This window comes from Crocodylus siamensis, chromosome 6 (assembly GCF_052110815.1).
Source record: "Crocodylus siamensis isolate JL-2025a chromosome 6, ASM5211081v1, whole genome shotgun sequence".
Classification (NCBI taxonomy): domain Eukaryota; kingdom Metazoa; phylum Chordata; order Crocodylia; family Crocodylidae; genus Crocodylus; species Crocodylus siamensis.
Genome location: NC_143400.1, coordinates 53,211,492 through 53,232,066, shown reverse-complemented (window position 1 = coordinate 53,232,066; position 20,575 = coordinate 53,211,492). Strand labels below are relative to the sequence as shown.

At 45.6% G+C, this 20,575-nt stretch overlaps 1 protein-coding gene across 2 annotated transcripts in view; it reads right to left on the bottom strand.

The window, feature by feature from the left end:
- Nucleotides 1–383: 383 nt before the first annotated feature.
- Nucleotides 384–20,575, bottom strand: part of RAB6B (RAB6B, member RAS oncogene family) — a 104,505-nt gene continuing 84,313 nt past the window's right edge. For both annotated transcript variants that reach the window (XM_090051825.1, XM_090051827.1), the window contains exons 6-8: nt 19,039–19,132; nt 16,282–16,348; nt 384–2,113 (exon numbers count right to left, since the gene is read on the bottom strand). In XM_090051825.1, coding sequence (XP_089907951.1) covers nt 2,049–2,113; nt 16,282–16,348; nt 19,039–19,132 — 226 coding nt within the window. In that variant the 3' untranslated portion in view covers nt 384–2,048. The remainder of the gene's footprint in view (nt 2,114–16,281; nt 16,349–19,038; nt 19,133–20,575) is intronic.

Sequence of the window (20,575 nt, the reverse complement as noted above, 5' to 3'; positions counted from 1 at the left end):
TAAAGGCGAAAAGTTCTCCAGGTTGTGCGCCCGCAAGTGTGTGTACATGTGGGTTTTAGTTTTCTACAGGAATGTCACACAAGAAAAGCTACTTCATTAATGCAAAAATCAGTACATTCATTAAGTTAACACACAGTGGAGATCACTGCAAAGTATCCTGTCACTCAGGCTGAGTACTGTACTACAAATAAGACAATACACTGTAACCCAGGTGACACTGAATTGTTCTTAAATTACTGTGAGGTAACAGGCAATCTCTCAACAACCACTGCTGTTGTATGCGTGTATGTGCACCGAGCATGTGTCTACACACACTCACATACACATATGATTTGGATGTGGAGATATTTCCATGTGCACTTTTTTCTAGTTTAACACACATCTATGTGTTATTTTTATTGATGACATGACAAATCACAAGTTATTCGACAATAACGAGAACCTCCTATTTCCACACATTGCAGCAATTTTTCATTTTGCACAACTGTTGTCTAAAGCAGTTTCATGTCATGACAGTGGGAGAACCAAAAATCTACACCGTCTGCAGGTGTGTATAAATGTATGTTTTATAGTGTCATAAAACATGCACGCGCACACACGCCCACATCTGGACCAAAATGAAATACATGATCCATCTGGTCTTTGTTACCAAAATCACTTTCCCTTTTCAGGACACATGAGTACTCATTCATTCACCACTGTACTTCCTTCACGTATGCAGAATAGTTCCATAATGAAGATCAACCATCATGTATCATACAGTCAGCTGAAAAGTGTGGTGGCCCCACTACAGAAGCTTTATGGTTTTACAGTGATCCAACCATTGGCCATCATTTTGGGTTGGAGCTTGTTTCTAACTATTATTTGAAACCTTTAAAAATCAAATCCTCCCCAGCACAGAAAGATGTCCAAATGCACCCATGCTCAGATAGGTGCTAGCCTATTGCAAAGGATTTATTTTTAAAGGTGCCAAATGTTTGCTGGCTCTGACTCAATGGCAAATGCCAAATGGCGACTGCTGTTAACAGCAGTAGGCCCTGCAGTGAATGGAGGCTATCACATCATCCCATGGGCCAGCCATACTTTTAAAGTGACAGCAATGTCGTGTTTCTATATACACTATAGTGTATGCATGTGTGTGTGTGTGTGTATTATACTTTATACTATACCAGTGAGATAAATAAAAACCACCAGCAAATGATACTTCAAGAACTATACCATACAACATTAGCAACAGAAGAGTCTTAAAAACATGTACTGTATTCCTGTAGTAGTAGTTCTGCAGATACCCCTCTGGTATGGTATAATACTGTGCAATACATGCTAGTGAGATGTCCGTACACTCTGTCTCACCATATGGGAGTTGTATAGTCTCCCCTAATGCATGAAACTAAGTGTATTATACTGCCCACTATCATTCATTTCCCCCGTTTATATCTCTTCAAATCTATATATGAATATATGGATATATAGATAGAGATATCGCATCACACACTTGTTTTATTTGCAGCATGCTTTGTTGTCCTATCATCAAATCTTTTACTGTATAGTTAGCATCTTGATTAATCAATCAGGGACTAGTTTACTACACGCAATGTCCCACATTGGATGCCAAATGTTGAAACTAATTAGACTCTATTATTTGGGAAGGGGCTTTTTCTGTAAGTTTACAAATATACAAAAACAGAAGCCCAAACTTCTTTAAAAAAAAACCAAAAAAACCTCCCACATTACTACATTTCACCCAGCAAAAAATTGTATACATGTGATTTAAACTTTCCTCTTTATGTTTTGAACATTTCTTTTGGCAATTTTAATAAAGTACAATATATTACAACCAAAAAAAAGAAAAAAATTAAGTTTAAGTAACAGTGGTTAAAAGTGATGTGATCTGAATGTTTCCACCCACCCCCTCCCCAGAGACAGAGAGAAAAAAAATCCTCCTCCATCTGAAAACTCAATTTGTTTTTCTTTAGGAAGCTAACCAATAGGAAGCAACGCAACAAGCGTGTGGTGTCAAATGAAGCTGACCAATTCTGCGCTCTGTATTAGCAAGAACACCCGCCTTCACTGGCTGGAGGATCTTGTGGTTTGTCCAACTTGATGTCAATCACTGATGGTGGGGAAGATAGTTAAGGAAGATTACTTGTTGGTAGAAGGTAAGCCTGTATATACTGAGCCTCTGGGGACATTACCACTATTTCGACTCAGATAGGTTGTAATTAATTTTAGTGTTTGTAAAAAAAAAAAAAAAAAAAAGGGATTGGAGTCAAACATAGCTGATATTGCCTGTGTTCCCATGCTACCTCTACAGCCCTTCCTCTGCAGTTTGGTCCTCCAGCATTTTTGCCCAGGTGCATCAGAGCAGCCCCTATGCATCTCAGCAGAGACGGCCAAGGTTAACGGGCCGTGTGCTGGGTTTGCATTGTACCCAGATGCTTTCTAGGATGAAATCACCAGGTGTACTTCATACATGACCTAAATCTGCATCTGAACCCAAGTCTTTTGAGGGGAAAGGCAAGTGAAACTGTTCACCGATTTGGAAGCAGACTAGGTGGTTCGTCCCTTCTCCCGTGACACACAGAGCCCCAGGGACATCGGTAGGTTCACAGTTGTGTGCACACACATACAGAACCACAGCTGTATGTCATGGTCTCAGTACTAGGCCAGTCTTCCTCTCATCCAGAACCTGCAAGGATATAGCCCAAGTGAATAACTACTGCATTAAGATGCAAGCACATTGCTCATTACACAGCTAGTTAAGCTGCTATTTCCTTTGCACAGAAACTCTTAGTCATGAGTTTACCTTGGTCAAACTCATAAATGCTTTTTTCTCAAACCTTTAGACCAGCACTTCCTGAAAATAGGACTTCTTTCTCAGCTCTAGCTAGTGTAAGTGGATGAAGACAAGAAACTCTAGTCTGTCTGGTACTGACCAACCTGATCAGATGGGACGTTACCCTCAAGTTACCCCTATTGCTAAGCAGGGGACTGCCTTATATAAGAAGCCTGAGAATGATCAACAATTATTTTCTGTACAGTATTTGTTACAAGCATATGGTAGCTTGATTTATGTTAACCCCACTGACTGAAGATACTGAGATCTTTCTATCAAATACCTCGCTCCGTTCTGAGAGGCTTGTAACCCAGGCTCACTGATAGGTCTGATCCATGGTTAGGAGCCAGCAGAGCTCATTATCATTTGAGGACTATCATCCTTTAAGGAATGAGCTCAAAATGCCATGATCTGTGGTGATCCAAGGAAGGGACACTGTGGTCACAGCTAAATGTTCATTAATGTGCTTTTGCTAATGCACATTAAATTTAGTACCTCCATTGTGAGGTACTAGCACGTTAGCCTATTTAAATGCACATTTTTTGTGATGCTTTAGTGCGCATTAAAATAGGCTAATGCGCATTAAAGAGCAGGTGTAGATGTGCCCTGTGTTACCATGCAGCACCCCTAAATCTAAATCCACTGTCTCTCATTTCCCATGTCCACAGAGGAGATTCTCAGCCCCACCAAAAGAGAATCCTTTGTGTCACTCCCATGGCAGGTCCTACTTGGTGAGGTACTATGTTTTGTGGGGAGAGAGGGTGCTGTGTGGGGACCGATGGTTACTTTTGCCAGCTGGGAGAAGCTGTTGTCCTGAAGCAGGCTGTGACACAATTGTTACCAGCCAGTTATTGCAAAAGTCATGCCCTTCAGTGTTTTACTAAAACCAGTAATTCTCAGCTCATCTGATTCTGCTGGAATCTCAACCTGCAGTTTAGTGAGTCCATTTCTAGCTCTGCAGGTTGCAAAGAGAACTTGAAAATAGCCAGAAAGCAACTAAAAAGCCCCCTCGCTATTGGCCTTTTCTTAAATGTAGTGAATTTTTAAAGAGGGTTCCAAGTTTTTCTGAAGGGTAGTCTCATAGTTATTGAATCCTTGAGGCTTACAACAGTGGGGAGGAAAGGTAACCCCCTCCTCTGAGTTTTTGCTACTGTGTCATTCGAAGGGCCTGGCTTTGGAGGGTGTTCTGGAGACAGAGCATCAGCAACAGCTGTATGGGAAGCTTTGCAGTAGGGCAGGTGTCAGCAACCTATGGCCCAAAGGCTAGATCTGGTTTGCAGAGCCATTGGGTCTGGCCCATGGATGAGGGGTGGGGTGTAACAGGGCAGTCTGGCCCTCTGCAGAGGGAGCAGACAGCTCCTTTGTAGAAGCCCAGCTACTGCAGTCAGCTAATGAGGGCATGTCCCACTAGCAGTTAAAACCCCAGAGGAGTGAGCAGAGAGCAGCGAGCTGGGGAAGGTGCAGTTTGCAGCCAGAAAGTGGATTAGATCCCAGAAACACTTGCTACTGGGAAGGGGCCAGAACTAAAGGGACTGCTTCTGTCACTGGGAGAAGGGCTTTTTGTGTGCTCATTTGTTCATTTGGTATAAAGACTGCATTTGATCAGAGGTCTGACTGAGGTGCTCCCAAAGAAGCAAAGTCGGAAGTCGCTGCTGACACACTGAGCTCGCTCCCTTCCAGTGAAGAAGCCAAAGTAGCTCTCACTGTCTGTTATCTGCAAAGCTTGTCTCAGAGCTGCCAGTGGTTGCAGACCCACTCCCCCATCCTGCTGTCATGGGGCTGTTATCCTGTCCTTCAACCTACTGTCAACCAGACGGAAGACGGCCACAGCCCTCCCTCCTTGCGCGTGCTGCTTTGCCTCTAAAGAGATGCACAGGAATTCCAGCTGGCCTGGCGCTAAACGCTGCAGAGTTAATAATTTACAAGCTTCCTGGAACAAAGGGCTGAACCCAGGCGTGCATTAAAATACGTAGCCCGCTCCGAGAGCCGTCACTTCAAACACGTGCCCGGATGAACGCATGAAAAAGTAATGACTTGGGAAAAGTAATGCCTCCTGTGTGACAGTGCACCTGCTGGTGCAGGCAGGCAGGAGTTGTTCGGCTGACGGGTGTGTTGAGGATCAAGGCCTGCCCTGGCCTCCCCACTCAGCCCTAATGGCACCAAGATGCAGCCTCACAGAGCCAGCTTGTGTCCCTCCACAGCATGTGATAGCTGCCTTCAGTCCAGCACACACCAGGGATTTGAGGGCCAAAAGGTAGCAATTAAGCAGGAGGCTTAATTCCCCATTACTAAACGCACGGGAGTGAAACCAAAACTTCCTGAACAATTTCATGACAGGAATTGCATCAACCTGTCTTTACTTTCATTTGGATCAAAAAAGGGTCCTGTTGTCTAACAGGGGTCTCTCCTCTCCCTAAGACCACAGAGTTCAAGCAAGCCCTCCTGATCAGAACTGACCCATTCCTGTCTTCCATGAAGCAGCAAAATCCATTAAAAAAATATTACAACCAGCTCTAGCTGAGAGCTGGGGTGGAAAATTTCACAGCTCTTAGCAGAGGTCTGCCTGTACAGGTCTCCTTAATAGTGTTAATTAGGCAGAGAATCCTGCCCTGGTTCACAGAGAGTCAGCCCCGAGTTTGTTGGGGCTCAGCTCAGGGTCACACTGGGTCCCCTGGCCATGAGTGGGAGGAAATCCCAGCTGGTAGTAGCCACAGTAAATGCTATGTTGAATTGATCAGTGAAGCTGCTCTGCCATGGGAATGCTAACTAGCTTTGCACCTCATCACAGGATCTCACGCAGTTTCCCTGGGAGGCAGGTTTTGCTGCCGTGGTAACAGGAGACATCCCACCATCAGGAGTCATTATTTCCTGTGGCTGCGGGACCTGGCCTCTTGAGCAGGACTGGTCCCTCCGCGTGGGGCACCTCACAAACATCACTGTCAGCACCAGGACTGGAGGCCTTGGTGGACCTGCCTCAGGAGCCCATGCAGGGATGGGCCTTAGCAGTGGCTGGGTGGCAGGGTCTGCTCAGCTTTGCTTGCAGCACCAGCATGAGGCCTCCAGCCTTTCTGGTGCCAGGGGCACCTTTGGCTCTGAAACTCCACTTGGTTTCAGATTTAGGATGCTCAGAGCTTTTTTCAGCTTCTTGCAATCTATGCTCACACCCAACAAGCACCATCCTGGCCCATGGAGAAGTCCCTTGACTGCGGCAAAGCAGGCACTACCCCACCTCCACTGCCTCTTGCTGCTTTGGGCTGGAGGTTGAGTCCTGGCACTGCTGACTACCAGGCAGCCTAGGAATCAGGCTAGGAGCCAGGACCTGAGTGAGGTCCTGGCTCCTAGCCTGAGCTCAGGCCCCTGCCCCTTGCACTTCAATAGGAGCTTCTCTTCTGGGCCTCCTGCTCCCCTGCCAGTGCTTTGGTAGAGAAGAAACCAGCCACCAGCACTGTTTAGTTTAGAGTAAAGCACATTTCTTCCTACAGGATCTTGATGACCTCCTGTGGATTTTCCACTGCAAAGCTGAGCCCTCCCTTCAAAGACCCTGAAAACCAAGCCTGATCAAGAGGCTTGGACTTAACTCCCTTCAGAAATACGTGCAAATACGAGAATGGCATCTGTGGATGGTTCATTTCCAGGGCCAGCCTTCTGCATTGGGAGCTGTCCATGGGCCTGGCTGGGACTCGGTAGAAAGGAGGCCAAAGAGCACAACTCTGAAATGCCAGAAACACGTCTGGGATGAGACGTACACTCCAGTCCAGCACGGTCTCCTCTGACCTCCGACCTCAGTTCCCACCTGCCCTTCCCCTCCCTGATCCATAACACCGGTGTCAGGTGGCACTATGAATTCCTCTTTTCCTTCCAGCGCCTAACCGGCCTATTGCCTGTGCAACTCTGCCATCTGTGCCACAGCCTCACTGCCACCCAAACTGACATCTCATACGGACTCACCTTCAATGCCCAACTTGCTGCACCCTCCCCACTTTGGGCAAGGGGAGACCTCCACTTCTCTCCCTCTGAATTTCAAACAGAAACATGTCTCAGTCCACAATGTCCAACTGCTGCCCATGCTGAACCTGCATACAGCACGGTGCTGAGTATGGCGGGGTCCACATCTCCACACGTCAAGACTTCCTGGCAGATCTACGTGAGCCAAACACAAGTGGCTGCGGGGTGGGGAGGGTCAGTACAGGTGAAACGTAATTGTCTGCATCATATAACAGCACAGACTAGACAGTCTAAGGTCCTGCCTGGCCGTAACTCTATGACTGCACAAAAGCAGCCCTGTGCAATCTATTAAATGAAAGCACATCCACATAGCTGGGGGTTTTTTTTAGGTACACAGAGTTCATTTTGATGCTGCTAACCCCTTCCTGCCGATGGCGAATGCCCCTTTTGAACTGGCAGCCACAGAAACCGCTGAAATCAATGAGCCTTTTGAAGCTGAGCACTCCCCTGATTTAGGGATTAGAATTCATAATGTAGCAAGGGTATTTTAAATTTTCCCTCCTCTATACAAGGATGTTTATGGATAGCTCGAAGAGCTTCCTTATGGAGTGCCTCATGCTACTGTGGGTGATAAATAGCAGTAAGGTCACATTTATTATCTTCTGAGTGCTCTGCAAATATTAACTAGGAGCTGTACCCGGCTGTGACTTTGGTGCCTCTAGGTCAGGGAGAGCGTTGATGACACCATATGGGCACAACAGCATCTTGATGTGAGCTGTCATCATTTGGAAAATGCTCTCTCCCTGTGCAGTTCACTAAGGACTTATTTGCTGCATTCTCCCCCCACTGCACACTCAGCCCTGGGGGAGTCATTATTGTTGTGTTTAATTTTAAAACAGTGAAGTTCTCTGCAATAAATAAATCTTAATTGGAGCAGAGCCATTAGCCACCCAGCTGGAGGAACTGCTACGCTGATGCTTTTCTTTTTGTTCATTCAGTAATTGGAGAAAGGGGATTATGGCTGTGGCTTAATGAGAACCATGGTATCTGCGTGAGCCTAGCATGGCTGTGAGGGGAAGTTTTCTGTTTACCTCTGTGTGGCAGATGTAGCAGTTTGCACTGCAAGCTTCCCCCCACAGTCAGCCTCCAACAGCATGCTGAGAAGCAATTCAGAAGTAACAGTTACCAGGAATTAAAGGGAAGCTCTGATTCAGGCCTGCCCCAGCAGGAGACATTTGGAAAAGCCACCACATGGTTTGCTTTAGCCTCTTACTGCTTTACGGAGGAGGTCGTGCAATGAGTGGATCTCTGCAGGGTCGGTTCCAAACAGAAGCAGCTCAATGTATGCAAGTTTCCCCAATCTTAGCTAATCCTTTCCAGTCTACAACTTGCATTAGATGAACTGAAGTGCCAAGACCTAAAAGTTTAGGCCTTAACTGTACAACCAGCTGACTCTCCCTGGCTCAGTACAGGGTAATGTTTGTCTACCTGCAGTTCAATACAGGGTCAGAGCCTTAGCACGAGTCAAAAATGTGATGAAAAAGAGTGATCTTTTTCATGGGGCCTGGACAAGCAACATATTTACACCAGTGTAACTTTGATCAGTTTTATTCATGAGGATTGGGAACAGACAGCAATGCAGGTATCTTGGGACAGCTATACACAGCAGGTGCTCGTACTGGACCTTACTACAAGGTGGTTCAGGAGCAGATTGCTCATCTGCTTTTAGAAAATGGTGCTCTGCAGACAGAGGACACATAATTATATAATTTAAACACCAGTACTGCTCTACTTGATTCTTTCAGGGGTAATTTTACATGGGGTTAGGGATGTTAACCAAGTCATGTGCCCAGGCCCATGGTTATCTGGTCCTTCCACCATTCTAAAGAAAGGTATAATTAAAATGTAGTTCCACCATACTAGCAGTGTAATTAAAATGTGACTTGCTTTTTGATACATGATCACCATCACTGATTCATATTATGTAAGGGATTAGCTACACTACTAAATTACTTATGATTCCTTCTGGTGGCCTTAATATATTCCCTGAGTGTCTAGGTTCATTAACTAATTTATACTCAACCGGTAATTATTCTCAGCCACATATCATGTTTCAGTTACATGAATCTGTGCTATACACGGGTATGAAGAAGCATACCCATAGTGACAATACATTGCAATTACAGTTGCAGTACTACTGTGTGCACCTGCAGGATCCTTTTTAGGGACATTTTGGTTACTTCTGCATGGAACCAGGGGGCTCAGGCAGACCCCCCCACAACAGGCTGGTGACATATCTGAATTCAGGTTTACTCAGTGTGAGTAGGTAGATGATTCTCAGGGTCTCTTTTCTGATCCAACCTGGTTTGCCTGGATGCCTGGCGTGCACCTCTGTAGCCCTGCAAAGCTATTTGAGCTCCGTCACTCTGCTAAGGCTGTGGGCTGATTGCTGGGAATGTCTTTCCCTGGCTAACACCATTCCTTGAAGCAGCAGATAATGCTGCATGATGCACTCCCACTGGGACTCAGAGCAGGAATCAGAAAATCCAGCACTAACGGTATTGATCTTGCGATGGAGCCTTTGTACACAGCCATGAACTGGTCTGAGCTGATGCAGCCTTGAAGGGCTGTCAGTCAACCCTGAAAAAGCAAACCCATCCCAGGCCAGTTGCATGAACAACACTGTACCAGCACCAGGAAGGGCTGTCTCTAGGGACCTTTGGGTATGCCCCCCTATCTTGGGTATGTCCATCACTAGGCATCTTACAAAGCATGCACTCTAGTGCCCTGACTCGCCTCTGGGTCAGACTGAAGTGGGGAATGCAGGGAAATTCTGTCTGCACCATCTCTCCCTCCACGGGATTTGCCTGTGGAAGGACAGGTAGTACCACCACATTACTAGAGAAGCCCGAATTCCCTCGGCATCCCCACAGACACCCCCACAAACAGAAGCTAACATGGGGATATGCTGAATCATTGCATCTTTCCACTGTGTGGGGCCGACACCCATACAGGCATTAACTAACTGCCCATTCTTGGCCCACTGCTGATGCTGTAGCGTTAGCAAATCCATGAGAACCTAATGTTTTTGCAGTCTACCTCCATGGCAACCAATATCTGCATCAGCTTAAATCTTACATCTCAGCTTTCTTCCCCTTCTACCTTCGTGCATCTCTCTGCCCATCGTCAAAATATCTTCTCTCCCTCTCTCTTCTACCTCTCCCATACAGTGCTTTGTGCACATTTCTATGATGGATGCTGTCTGAAAAAAAGGAGAGCTGTCATGCGCACAGTACGATGCGGCACAGTGTAAACATACAGTCTTCTACCTCCACACACAAGACACAGGTTCATTCTACTCTCGAGTGTCTTAATCCTATTAGAGCTTGGCCTTGAAAAAATTAAAACAGTCTTGTGGAAGAGAAATCCCCATTGCACGAGTTCTCAGGCTTTTTAAATTGCAGTGAGACCTGAGGCACTACTGCAGAGAAAAAGTACCAGTGATTGAAAACCGACCTGGGTTTTGTGAACAATTTAATATCCTGATAAACTAGCCTAGGTATCTTTGCTCTGATACAGTGGTTTTCTACCTTTTTTCATTTGCAGACCCCTTTGGAAATTCTGAATGGAGGTGCAGACCCCTTTGAATTGTAAGTGTGGGTATTCACATACTTTTGATTAATCATAGTCATCTTTCATGGACCCCTCAGACAGTCTGTGGACCCCCAGGGGACCAAGGACCACAGGCTGAAAACCACTGCTTTGATATATAACTCCAGTAGCTACCATGCATACTTAGCTAGTGCAGAAGTAAAAAATAAAACAGCTAGGAAACTTTCCACAGAAAGTGGTGTCAAAGCCAGGAAATGCAGACCCCCCACTGCATATCCCACTGCAGAACAGTTACACTCTGTGAAAAGGAGGAAAAGGAGCCAGTGCATTAGTGGATATTTTTCTTCTGGTTGGGAAGCATGTCAGGATGTGACTGCACGGTCACAGGGGACATGCACGTACATGCTTGATGGCTTTTCTTCGCTTGAGTGGGTTTACTTAGAAGACTAACAGTATTTTATTATCTGTGACTCTGACACCCTCTAACTATCTTCTGCACAAGGAAAGCGCAGCTCTTCCGGCATCCCAGAAGCATCGGCCCATACAGCAGATTTTGCAGACTGCTGTTTCCCAGGACAGTGAAATTCCATGGGCAGTCAGGGAAGATGCACTTTGCAAATGGCCCCTCTCTGTTCAAAACTGTACTTTGTACAGGGTCAGAAGTATCTTTGCTTATTGCTGCTCTTAGACTAAGTGAACAAATAATGTTTCTAAGACTGCCAATATATGGTGGCTACAGGACTAAGGTCACCAGGCCACAGCTATCAGAATAGAAGGGAGAATAACATCTCTGGGCAATTATACATAGGTGCTATGGGAACTGGTGCTGCTTGCTGGAGTAGGGACAGCACTGCGAGTATTACTGGAATGCATCTCTGCTAGTAACAGTAGAGAGATACTTTGGATAGTTATGCTGCAGCTCCTTGATGTTCTGAGCATCAGTACTTTCACTAACCTCACAAGTCCGATGGGCCTTCTAGTTCTCGGGGCAACCACAGCTGACAACCCTAATGGATACAAACCAAACCCAGAGCTACCACTATCATCAGGCTGTCTGGACACCAGAACAACTGAGACACTGTGGGCTGGAGTGTACAATACACCCCCAGCACGCCTGGGGAAGATTGCTGCTGTGCAAGCCATGCCCACCCCACTCCTGCTCAAAATCGGCACACGTGGAAATGTGATCTTCAAGCTGCTTAAGGGACACCCCCCGCCCCAGCTTGAGACCTGTGTCTCTGGTCCACTTGGCAGCAGCAGCAGGATGTCCTCATGACTTTACCTAAGCTGCATGTGTGGGGTATGCTGAAGGTTTGGACATAAACCATTGGGCTCCTATGGGCTCTGTGCTGCCATGCTAGCAGCCTTGGTGTCATTCACATTACCTAATCACACACAGACAAAGAAGCAGCTGCAGGCTAAACTGTTTCTTGAGCCTAAGCCAGCATGCACTTTCAGTGCTCAGGGTCAGTACTCCCACAACTTTCAGTGCTCTGGGTCAATTTGTCCCCCTGCCCTGCCTCTCACAGTAGGCAAACTGTTACATAAACAGGGCATGAGCCATACGGGAGCCAGGCCTTTGAGAATTTCTTTTTAAATGGGTTTAAGGACTGTTCTGCAGCAGAAGTCTGAATAGCATTAGCCTGTTAGCCATCCTCTGAGCAGATGGATGGCTCAGTACCAGCCAGCCAGTGTCACTGAATTATACTGTCAATCCACTGTCTCTGATGAAATAAATAGAGTCTGAGACTGATCAACAGCAACCAAAAAGGGCAGGAGTCAGCACAATAAAGGGACCATTTGTTTAACTGCTTCAGGGATCCCAATTTATCCCAGCCCCTCCGTGTTCACTTGGTGACTGTTGTTTTCTCTCTCAAATGCCAGGGCCTGTCTATTCCCAGTGGGAGCGTTTACATGTTTATTAATGTGCCTGAGATACTGTGCATTTAGTTTAGTACTTTCTTAATAAAGTACTAACCAAATGCACAGCACCTAAAGTTCCTGCACAGTAGCACTGGCAAATGGTTATTTAGTGATGTTTACTGAGCCTAATAACACTGGGCAGTAAGTGGCTATTAGTACGGTTTTTGCTGTGACACACTACTGCTCAGTGGTACAAAGTGCAGTAAGCGTCTCATGCAGACACGCCCAGTGGGCATCACCTACCAAAGGATGGAGCTTAGGGCAGGGCACTGTGCTCTCAGGACAAGCCCTTCTCACTGACTGCAAGGAGCAGTGTAGCACAGGAGTGAGCTAAGCACCGGCGGTGAGGAGAATTTAGAGGTATGGCTATAGTCCACCTCAATATCACCTCCTCAGGGATAAACGGAAAGCAGCCTCTTTTTTTTTTTTTTTTTTTTTGCAGGAACTGAAGCTAATTTCCCCCCAGTCAGCCAGCAGGAATGCAGTCATTGTGCATGCATGTGAGGGGAATGGGAGCTCTAATGAGCTCACATCATTACAACTCCAGACTCCACATTTCTCTTCAATGGTTATTATGGTGATTGGTTTGGGGAAACTAGTGGTGATCCATGAGAAAGTTTTCATTTATTAGACACTCTACTGCCTCAACCAAAAAGCTTTGAGTTCTGACCTGAAATTAAGCCCCAAACCACACCATCCTCCCAAATCACCTTGCCTGACCTGGCACTATGACCTTCCCCACTAAAACTCCCATTGGCCCCCTTGGGGATGCTTCTCCCCACCCCAGCAGCTTCAGGCTCTGCGTGACCACCTGGGAATGTCAGGGCTTCCAAGACAAATGGGAGGAGCTGGGAAAAGTGGATAGAAAATTCTAATTAACTTGCAATATCTAAAATATCTCTTGCAAATATGGGGCTGTTTGGCCTAGGTACACTGAAGGATTCAGAGGCTGGCAAGAGGGAGGATGTGTAGGATGCAGTGTTGCTTACTCACTACCCCCCCATCACATGCTTTTTCTGCCTTGCTGTTTAACATGAGGCCTGCCTGTACTGCTTACCAGGTAGACAGCAAACAGATGTAAGGATGGATATCCTACTGGGAAGGTCTTAACTCTTCTAGAGCAGGTTGCTCATTCTCATCATACCACAGACCTCATCACTGCAGTTAACTCATGTCAAATTTGAGCACAGATAGCAAGGACTCAGTGGACACAGTGCGAAATGGCTGATTAGGGGGCTAATTCTGGTTTGTGGTCACTATTGTCAGCGAAGTGTTTGCCTATAAACATGCCACTCAATAGGAAGGCTGTGAAACTGGGGTCTGTTAAATCTGGTGCTTCACAGGTTAAGCAAATCTCTAATTATTAGGGACCTGTGTGACCTTTGTGCAGGGGCAGCCCACTGTGGGGTTCCTATACCTTCTTCTGAAGCAGCTGGTGCTGCCGGCGTCAGAGAAAGGACACCTGTTGAGATGGACCTCAAGTCTAATCCAGTCTGACAGTTCACATATTCCCAATACCTGTATAACAGTGGGAGAAACTGAGCTGTATGTACACCTCAAGCTGTGAGTACCATTCTCACTATTAATACTGAGCTACTCTTTTTAGCCTTTGATGTGGCCCCTTCAGGATAAACTTAGAGCTCTGAAGATGAAAAAGGTCCATCATGATTACGTAGCTTGACCTCCAGCATAACACAGGACCTAGTGACTTCTGCATTGAGCAGATACCTACTGTTTGAACTGGGCGTGGAAGCTCTCTACTCCCAAATTTGGACTCATATGTGGGACAACTTTTGTAACAGGAAGCATGTTATACTTACTGTGTCTTCTGAGCATAAACACTACCAGCTCTGAATTCCCCTTTATCTTCCTTTGGGCAGTTTATACTCAAACCAGATTGGCCAATTCAGTGAGATTTTCACAAGGTTTTGATCAGGTTAGGGGGCTTAATTAATTCACCATTTATTTCAATAGAGTTTAGGCATCAGACCTGCTTATGGGTTTTTGAAAATTGCACTGGATGTGTCTATATACTTTAGAAAGTCTGGCCTTCAGTCTCTCAAAGGAAATGCTGAGCCCCAAGTGCTCTGGTTACAATGAAAGGGAGAGGTAGTTTCACAGTTTCATAGTTGGTATGATTGGAAGGGACCTGAGCAGATCATCAAGTCTGACCCCCTGCCATGGCAGGTAAGAGTACTGGGGTCAAACGACCCCAGCGAGGTGTTTGTCTAGCCTCCTCTTAAAGACCCCCAGGGTAGGAGCCAGCACCACTTCGCTTGGAAGTTGGTTGCAGGTCCTAGCTGCCCTGACCGTGAAGTAGTGCCTCCTGATATCTAGCCTCCTGAATCTACCCTCTGCCAGCTTGTGACCGTTATTCCTGGTCACTCCTGGCAGTGCTCAGGGGAACAGGGACTCCCCCAGTGCCTGCTGGTCCCCTCTGACTAGTTTGTAACAGGCCACTAGATCCCCCCTTCAGCCTTCTCTTGTGGAGGCTGAACAGATTCAGGTCCTGTTGCCTCTGCTTGTAAGGCCTGCCCTGCTGCCCCCCGATCATGCGAGTGGCCCGCCTCTGGACCCTCTCCATGTTGTCCACATCCCTCCTGAAGTGCGGCGCCCAGAACTGGACGCAGGACTCCAGCTGCGGCCTGACCAGTGCCGCATAGAAGGGGAGGATCACCTCCTTGGACCTGCTCAAGATGCGTCTATGAATGCACGATAAGGTACAGTTGGCCTTCCTGCCTGCATCCCCACGCTGCTGGCCCATATTCATTATGGCATCAATGATGATCCTTTTCTGCCTCTGCACTGATGAGAAGGGAGTTCCCCAGCCTGTAGGTATAGTGCTGGTTCTTCCTCCCCAGGTGGGAGTTAACCATGTTAGCCCGAAGTCAGTCAGAAGGCAGGGCAGACATGCACCTTTATAGCTACAGTGACAGGGCCATTCTTTCTATTCCCATCTTCTCTGACTGATGGTATTTCATGCATTCTCTAGCTCTAGCCCATCTCTTTTCATTACCCTTTCTAGCTCTTTCACACCTGGCTGCTCTCCCTGTGACTCTTTCCATTTCTTTACAGGGCCATTTCCTTTTTCTATCATGCCTTTGTTCACCTGCAGGCATGTGCGCTCACATTCCTAAATCCTCATTCTTTTCTTCCTACATTGTTCCCTCCACAACAATGCAGGCAGGGAGGGTGTTCCTTGAATGGAGCTGCATGGCAAAGGCCAGCACTGAAAAGCAACAGGGTAAGTTCCCAATGTGTACCATGCAAACACAGAAGAGGAAAGTGCAACCAAGCATCCTGATTTTGAAGTTTCATGTATGCTTCCTCTACACCCCCCCTGCCCAGTACTGCCTCTAAGATTTGTAACAAAAGAGCAGGCAGACTCTGAGCCCTGGGCTGACCAGAGAATGCAAGCAGGTCTGAGCTGCCCATGTCGGGTTATGTCTGTCTGTGCTTTAGACAAGGGCTAGACCAGGGCTGCAGCATATGGGAGTGTCTGGGATCTGGATGGATCTCAGGACAATTTTGTATTTTGCATTTCACCATTAGTGGGTTCTGAGTGCTGCACCCTTTGTCTGATGGTGGGTAACCTTTTCTACTTTGCCCAGTGAAGGTGCATTCATCTCTGTTCCCCTCCACTGCTTCAGGTTATCCATGCAGGGAGCATGCTCTGGGGGCACTATGCTGTCCAGTGAGAAGCAGCACGAGTTGGGTGGAATTGGGAGACCTGGGTTCTATTGTAGCTTGCCACTCACCTGCCAGATGACCCCAGTAATTCTCTTCATCTCCCTGAGCCTCACTTCCCCATTTGTTAAAGGGAGGCCCAACAATACTGACCTCCTTTGCAAAGTCCTTTGAGATTTATGGATGAGAAGTACTACGGAAGAGGTGGAATTATATATGTGCATATCTATATATAGAGGGAGATATATATCTGTATATATATACACATAAAAGGATACTTCCTTCTTTGCTCTTCTCTTGAACACTCTCCATCCCTGGCAGAGCTGACGCGACACGTCGGAACAGCTGGAGGAAGGAGAGAAAGAAGGGATTTGTTGCTGAAGTTGACATTTTTTAAATATCACTGGCAACAGAAAAGCTCATCACCTGTAATGTTGGCGAAGAAAAAGCATAGACCTGCCAGTAGTTATTTCACTTACATACTTGTGTAAATTAGGGCAGCCCTTCAAATTGGTGTGCAAAGATTATCTGTGTTAGAAAACTCCTGTTGGTATAACTAAATCCATTTATAATCACCTTCTACTAATGTAGTCTCATTCAAAAAGTTACTAGCTTAAAGAAACTGGCTTGTATGTGTCTTCATCATGAGTTTTTTCTGGTGTAAACAGATGAATTTACTAAGGTTGATATAGAAAACACTTGCAAAACCACCAACCTCATGGGCCTCTGAGCAAGAGATGAGGCAGGCTTTGAGTCTAGCAGCTTAAATGAAATTCTGCAAGTGCTCAGATGTTCCCTTCAGTTTGAGATGAACATGATGTAGGGAACCTGTCTGATTAGTGACAGAGAGAAGTCATTTGATTATGCAACTGGATGAACTGGTGGAAACTCAAATGATATAAATTTGTTTGTGCAGTTCAGATACTGTAAGTAAATACATGCTGTATAATCCTTTATTTCCTTCCCAGGAAATAAAGATCTGTGCTAATTTTGTTACATGTATCCTGACTGGATGGTTGAGCCTGGCACTCGCATGCAAGCTAGCCCATTGTCCTAGTCCATATTTCAGTTGGCACAAATAGCTGCCTTGAAATGACAGGTTGTACACTGTTCTACATCAGCTAGGGATTTGCTTCTCAACGTTATCATTTGTACTTTTAACTGTCTGCACTAAATGAGACTCTGTCCCTGAAAAATTAGTACCTAGTGCAGCTATTCCCTTAAGCTGCCATCTTGTGCTATTGCAGACCAGAGCTCTCTGTTAGCAAAGTAATCCCTTGGCTGTCACCTTTTTCCTTCTTTGATAGAAGCATCAGCATATATGAAACTTTCCCCTCCATAGCGTTTTGCAGTGTGCACTCACTGTACTGCATTACTCTCTAAGGTAAACAGCCTCCAGCAGGGACCAGTCATCACCCTGTGCAGCGTGTATACAAATAAACTTGCAATTTTTAATGCACACTACATGATAAATCCTTGTCACAATACTTGAGAAACTGTGTTTTCTGCTCATCTCTCAAATAATTCCAAAAGATGCTGTTGCTTTACATGATTGATTACAGGAGGACTGCTCATACATGAGGGGATTTCATATTACATCACCCATAGCGTGGAAGGAATTTGGGGATTTTTAACTTTGGATCTGATGCATCACATTAAAGCTAAGAGAGGTTTAAAATGACAGATTATCACCACCATATTTGAAATCACAACTGTTTTGCCGCTGTGGCTTTTATCACACGGGCACCAAAACTAGCCATTAGTTTTTAGGTTCTGGTTAATGGTGTGTTTAGGTGCACAGTAGACATCTCACATTTTTAATTCAAGTATATGCACACAGTCTTGTCTGTGCAGTCACCTAGAACCTCTTTTTTCCTATGGGGTACATATTAGGGAGATCTCTGCCTCCTCATCACCACTGTTACAGTGGTGTCTCTGGCCCCAAACAGAGTGGGAGGCTTCACAACATACTGCAAGCATAAAAATAAAAAGGTATAACCACGTAATATAGAGGCAACGCTTAGCCTGAAGGCCTAAGAGTCAAATAGGGAGCTAACCTTCAGAGGTGTTTCAGCAGGTAATGGTAATGGGTCTTCCTGCTGTAATGTGCATAAATTAATTACAGCTAATAAACACATTCTGTATCAAAGTTTTCCCTCATCTCCAGTTCCCTAGACGGAGAAATATGCTTGCATAACACACTTCCTGGTTCTTCCTGTGAATTGTTTAGGATACAAGCAACGCAGGTTTATGTGTGAGCAACAAAAGAGATTAGGGGGCTAGAAACATGATCTGTGAGGAAAGGTTGGAAGAATCAGGATTATTTAGTTTCGAGACGAGAAGGCTAATGCGGGGATTTGAGAATATAGCAACCCTTTTTGTATTTGAAGCAAGGAGGATGGTGATTCACTGTTCTCTATGAGCAGAGGGGACAGGATAAGAAGTAATGCACTTAACTTTGAACAAGTGAGATTTAGGTTAGGTATTAGAAAGGCCTTTCTAGAGAGGGGCTATGCACAGGAACAGATGACCTAGGGAGGCTGTGAAATCTCCATCACTAGGAATCTTCAAGTGTAGGTTGGACAAATGTTTGTCTTGGATGGTTTAGCCTGGAGCAGGGGGTTGGATTAGATGACCTCCTGAGATCTGTTCCAGACTTATTTTTCTGTGCTTCTGTAACTGTATGTAGCCGTGTTCAGGCTGGAACAGCAGTGGGAACACACACTGCATCCAATTTAAACATGTGCAAGTAGCACACAGTGTCCTGCCATTCTAGACCTGAAGAGAGCACTATGGGGAATCTAAATGCTCTTCATATAGAAAGAGTCTAGTGATGTCAAAGTGGAGGACATTTTTGTTTGTAAAGTCCACATAGATATAATGTTGCATCCTTTGTTGATTTGAAATAGTCACCCTTATTGCAGCCTTTAGCTCCTGTCTGGCAAAAGGGCAGCTTAACTAAGTCCCTGAAGTGAGCCTGCTGGCTCAGCTGTTTCACATGGCTGCAATTCTGGCTGGAGCAGGTGTTCCCTTACCTGTTTTACATTGTATCCTGTCTTTGCACTGGTCTCGATAAACATGACGCTCAGTTCTTTGGCTCGCTGTTCTCCTTCTTCAATTGTTATCTGCCTGAGGACACAGAGAAGGGAAAACTGTAACTGCACTAACCCTGCCAAGAAGGGCCAGGAAGAGAGACTGATTAAAAGTCTGAGAAAAGGAGGGAAAAGGAAACAAACCATAGTAAGTGCGTGGTCTAGAACACAGTCCTGTTTCTTTGCATGCGAGTCAAGGTGTTACACTTAATTTTAACTATGGTTGAGAGTGAGACTGATGGCACAGTGAGACCAGTCCAGTCAGAACTGGAAAGCTTTATTAGGATATGCAATAGCAAGGACTTATTTGTATGAATAAAGACAATGCTTATGCAGCCTTGGATTCGGGGAAGAAACAGACCCACTGGCCAGGCTTCTCTTTTTCCTTGGGGACTTGAGTTGGTTTGCTGAGCTGTGGGTAAGTCTAAATTTTGAAGTCCACAATTTCCCAGCCCAAGCCCAATATTTATAGATGGCTAGTCCCAATATTCTAATGACTGATCTCTGATTGGTTTTAAATTTATTTGCCTTTTAGAACTGGATTAAACTAGATTTCTTGTGGACCCTGGAAAGTGTCAATTAGTTGATATTTATATCCTTGAGAAGGCAAAAGGTGCAAAAGGGAGGCTACCTTACCTCCTTTCCCATCCCATTGTGGAATATTGCTTCACACTGGTCTGTTACTTTTTCACCTTAGTTTATGGTCTGACAAAGCTGCTTTGTTTTCAAACTTTATCTAAGAATTCTAATAAAATACATCTGTTACAGCAAAATAACTTAATACATTTGGCTACATCAGTTACTACTTATTTTAAGATAAAGCTATGGTATAGAGTATTTGGATTACTTAATTACTTGATTATAGTGTTCCCTTTTAGGTCTTGTGCTCGGTTTGATTGTATCATTAAACGTATGAATGGCTTCCCTTTGCCTTGCTGACTAAGCTAGTTGCTACCTCTGCAAAGGATCACACTAGTCACTCAGACACAGGCTTTTAAGGCTTTCTGCTTAGCCATACCTCTGACTCCTGCCGCTTTGGCTTCAGTCTCTTGAAATTGGCCACATTTGGCAACAACCTTATGCTGCACAGGCTTATGTATAGCCTACAAAGGTCCCATAACTGAACCCTATGACACAGCCAGGGGAGGAATGAGACCTCCCAGAACATGTGCTATCCAAAAGGATATTTGTGGCATGAGACAGGGTGGGGAGCAAGGGAGGATTTCAGTCCACATCTTTCTATCCTAAATAACTTTACCCTCACTAAACAGGGCAAGGGGGATCTGAGCTGCCCAGCAGAGGACATGGGAGTGTCTGACCTCAATGAGAGGCAGCCAAGCCTGGCAGAGCATCTCCCTTCATATTTGGAGCATCTGCACAACCTACTGGAAGCGGAGTTCTGGCTTGGCATTCCCGAGTAGATGAGGCTCATTTTGTGGGGGAGCTTGGAAGAGTACTGCCCCCACACCCAACTGGCACT